The 3021-nt window shown below is 57.8% G+C and overlaps 1 protein-coding gene across 1 annotated transcript; it reads right to left on the bottom strand.

Annotated features, from left to right (window-relative positions):
• Positions 1-999: 999 nt before the first annotated feature.
• On the bottom strand, positions 1000-2369 carry FOXQ1 (forkhead box Q1). Its single transcript, XM_032340943.1, has one exon. It carries the CDS (start codon positions 2341-2343, stop codon positions 1120-1122), a length of 1224 nt encoding a protein of 407 aa, XP_032196834.1. The 5' UTR covers positions 2344-2369; the 3' UTR covers positions 1000-1119.
• Positions 2370-3021: the final 652 nt, after the last annotated feature.

Below are 3021 nucleotides of genomic sequence, written 5' to 3'. Positions count from 1 at the left end.
TGGTAACTCTTAAGTGAGTTTTCATAGAGGTCATTGGTTTGAAGTTTAAGAAATCATGTTGACAGAAGTCCCATCCTGGAGATTTGTAGGGTAATTGTTTAGGTGAGGTAACCTGCACTCTGATTTTACCTTTATTGAATTATTCAAGAAATTGTTTGACTCCATTGGAAGTTTTTTGAGAGTCCAACCTAAACCCGTTTTCTTGGCAAGGGCAGGGTGGAAGGAATGTAAAAAATTCTGCATCTGCAACCCACCATCACAAAGTGTTAAAGTCAGTTGTGAATTTTATTAAAAATAAGCACTATGCCTGGGTTTCATAAAATTTATACATGAATATGTACAGACACAAATAAAATAATATTAAAAATAAAAAATCACACTTGCTTTCAGGTGGCAGTGGTCCTGGCACCCCACATACATAATGCTAACATTCCCTTTAAAGAAATTGCTTGGCCCAAGGAGACCACAGGTAGAGATCACCGAACCACTAATAAAGCTGTAGCCCGTTGCCTGCAACATTTTCAATTCAGGTCTCAAAAATATATAAATAATTTAATTACAAAACCCAACTTTTTTTTTTTTTTAAATCTTTTGGCACAGTGAAGCATTGGTCAATAGCAGAGAAATGACTGCAGATTCTCTGACACCTCTCTCACACTCAGTCATGCCTATAAATGCCACATACTTACATGGAGCAGGGGCCATTAAACCCCATATAGTAGTCATATCATTTATCCTATGGAATGGTTCCCTGATTTTTTTTTTTAAGGGACAAATCAATAGAAGGTGCGACAAAAATAGGAATAAGGGGGAGTAAGAAGATAGGAAAAGTCTTTGTGAAGTGAGGGAAGGACAGGCTTGGTCAAGAACCTAAAACAATTATGGAGAACTGGTTTGGTCTTCTGTAAAGTCACAAAAGATGAAAAATAATCTGAATTAAATTTCAACACTTATGTCAAAAATGCTTTAGCTTTAAGGCACGTTTGATGGAGATTTTTCTATTAACGTCTCTCTCTCTCTCTCTCTCTTTTTTTTTGTCTGTCTAGAAAAATACAAAGCCCCGGCCTGCGTTTCCTGCCTCCCCAAAGGCGCCCACCTTTGGGGGCTCCGCGGCTCTGTTCAGGCCAGAAGCGTCTCCACTGGGTAAGGCAGGTGCGTGCCGGGGCCACAGACCGAGGACGCCTGCAGGGCCGCGGGCAGCCGCAGGGGGCAGTACAGGTGCGCGCCGCCGCCTGCCACCGGGCCTCGAAACGGCTTGGTTGGGGCCGAGGAGGAGAGGGGCGCGAGCAGGAGGTGAGGTGCGGCGGGTGGCACCGCGGGCTGCGCGTCGGTTCCGCGCGCTGCCAGCAACGCCGGCTCGGACGTCCCATACGCGCACAGCGGCAGCAGAGCCCCTCCAGAGGCGCCGGGGAGTAGCGCGGGATATGTGGGCAGCGGCGGGCAGGGCGAGGCGCCCCACGGCAGGCGCGCCCCGGGGACCGCTTCCCCGTCGCGGCGGCTGCGGAACGGTTTGCTGAGGATGCTGTCTATGGCGAAGGAACTGGAGAACTTGCCCGCCGGGCTGGAGCGCCCCTCTTGGCGGGCAGGCGAGCGCGCGCGGGGAGAAGCCGGGGCGGCGGGTGCGGGCGGCGGGGGTGCGGCAGGGGGGTGGGCAGCGGCCTCCTCGGGCCGAAGCCCAGGTGCGGGGGCCGCCGCCCGGTGACTGAGGCGCTTGCGGCGGCGGCGGAAGACCCCGTCCGCGAAGGTGTACTCGCTGTTCGGGTTGAGCATCCAGTAGTTGTCCTTGCCCCAGGGCCGCGAGGGGTCGCGCAGCACCTTGACGAAGCAGTCGTTGAGCGAGAGATTGTGGCGCACCGAGTTGCGCCAGCCCGTGTAGCTGCCGCGGAAGAAGGGGAACTTGCCCATGAGGTACTCGTTGATCTCCGCCAGCGTCAGGCGCCCGCCCGCCGAGTCGCGGATAGCCATGGCGATGAGCGCGATGTATGAGTACGGGGGCTTCGGCCGCCGAGTGTAGGGCTTGCTGCGCGCGCCCTCGCCGCCCACCGCGCTCCCCGCACCCGGCCCCACCGCGCAGGCCTCCGCGTGCCCCGCCGCCGCAGCCACCGCTGGGCCCTCCTCCTCCTCGCCCGGTCCCCCGCCTGGGCTTGGCTCGCCACCGCCCGCCAGCTCCGCGGCGCCGTTGCCCGCCGCGGGGCTGTTGGCCGCACAGTCCCCGTCCGAGCCCAAGGAGTCGTCGCCAGCTGCCGACAGCGGAGATGGCTCGTTGCTCCGGCCTGCACCCTCCAGATCACTAACCGGCTTGTCCCCGTGGGCCGCGCGGGGGTCAAACACCTCCAACTTCATGCCCGCGCACCCTGTCCCTGCCCTGGGCCGTACCCTTTCCTTCGCGTGGCCTTGGGAAGCTGGTGCGGGGGGCCGGAATGGAGATCTCGAGGCCAGGGGTCTTCGCCTTTCTTTCCTGGGAGCTCTCCCTCTTCTTGCGAGAGACAGTCACTTTTCCGTTGAAGAGGCTTCTTCCGCTGAAATTTTTTTTGGAGGAGTTGTGCTTATTGGGTGAACTAAGAGGGGCGGAGAGGGAGGAGTTGGGTGGGTACTGTCATCAGTTCAAGGATGAGAGACTTCGGGGTGAATGCGTACAGGGGCGCGGTTCCACCCTCTGATGCCCAAGTGTGCTGGGTTTGGGACTTCTTGCTGGAAGGAAGAAGCGTGAGCATCTGCTATCCATTCAAGAGACCAGGAGGTGTTCTTCACTGGAGGTCCCAGGTCCGGGGCAGGAATCTTTGGGGCACGGAGATGGTGCCAACCGGTGTTCGTGCCACCCTTGGGGTAGTGTCTGGAGCCCTCAGCCTTGAGCGCCCGCGGAGCCGAGTCCCGGAGGCCGTGGCGCCTGTAGCCGCCTTTCCGCCCCGGCTCTCCGAAGCTGCATCTCCGCGCTGGCCGTCCGCTGTCACATCTCGTTTCCACCTTCGCCCCGGCCCAATATAACCCTGCGGCCGCTCCGAGGGGCGGGGCCTGGGCGCC

This window comes from Mustela erminea, chromosome 4 (assembly GCF_009829155.1).
Source record: "Mustela erminea isolate mMusErm1 chromosome 4, mMusErm1.Pri, whole genome shotgun sequence".
Lineage (NCBI taxonomy): Eukaryota > Metazoa > Chordata > Mammalia > Carnivora > Mustelidae > Mustela > Mustela erminea.
The sequence above is the reverse complement of the archived record's forward strand: the minus strand, read 5'-3'. Positions and strand labels throughout refer to the sequence as shown.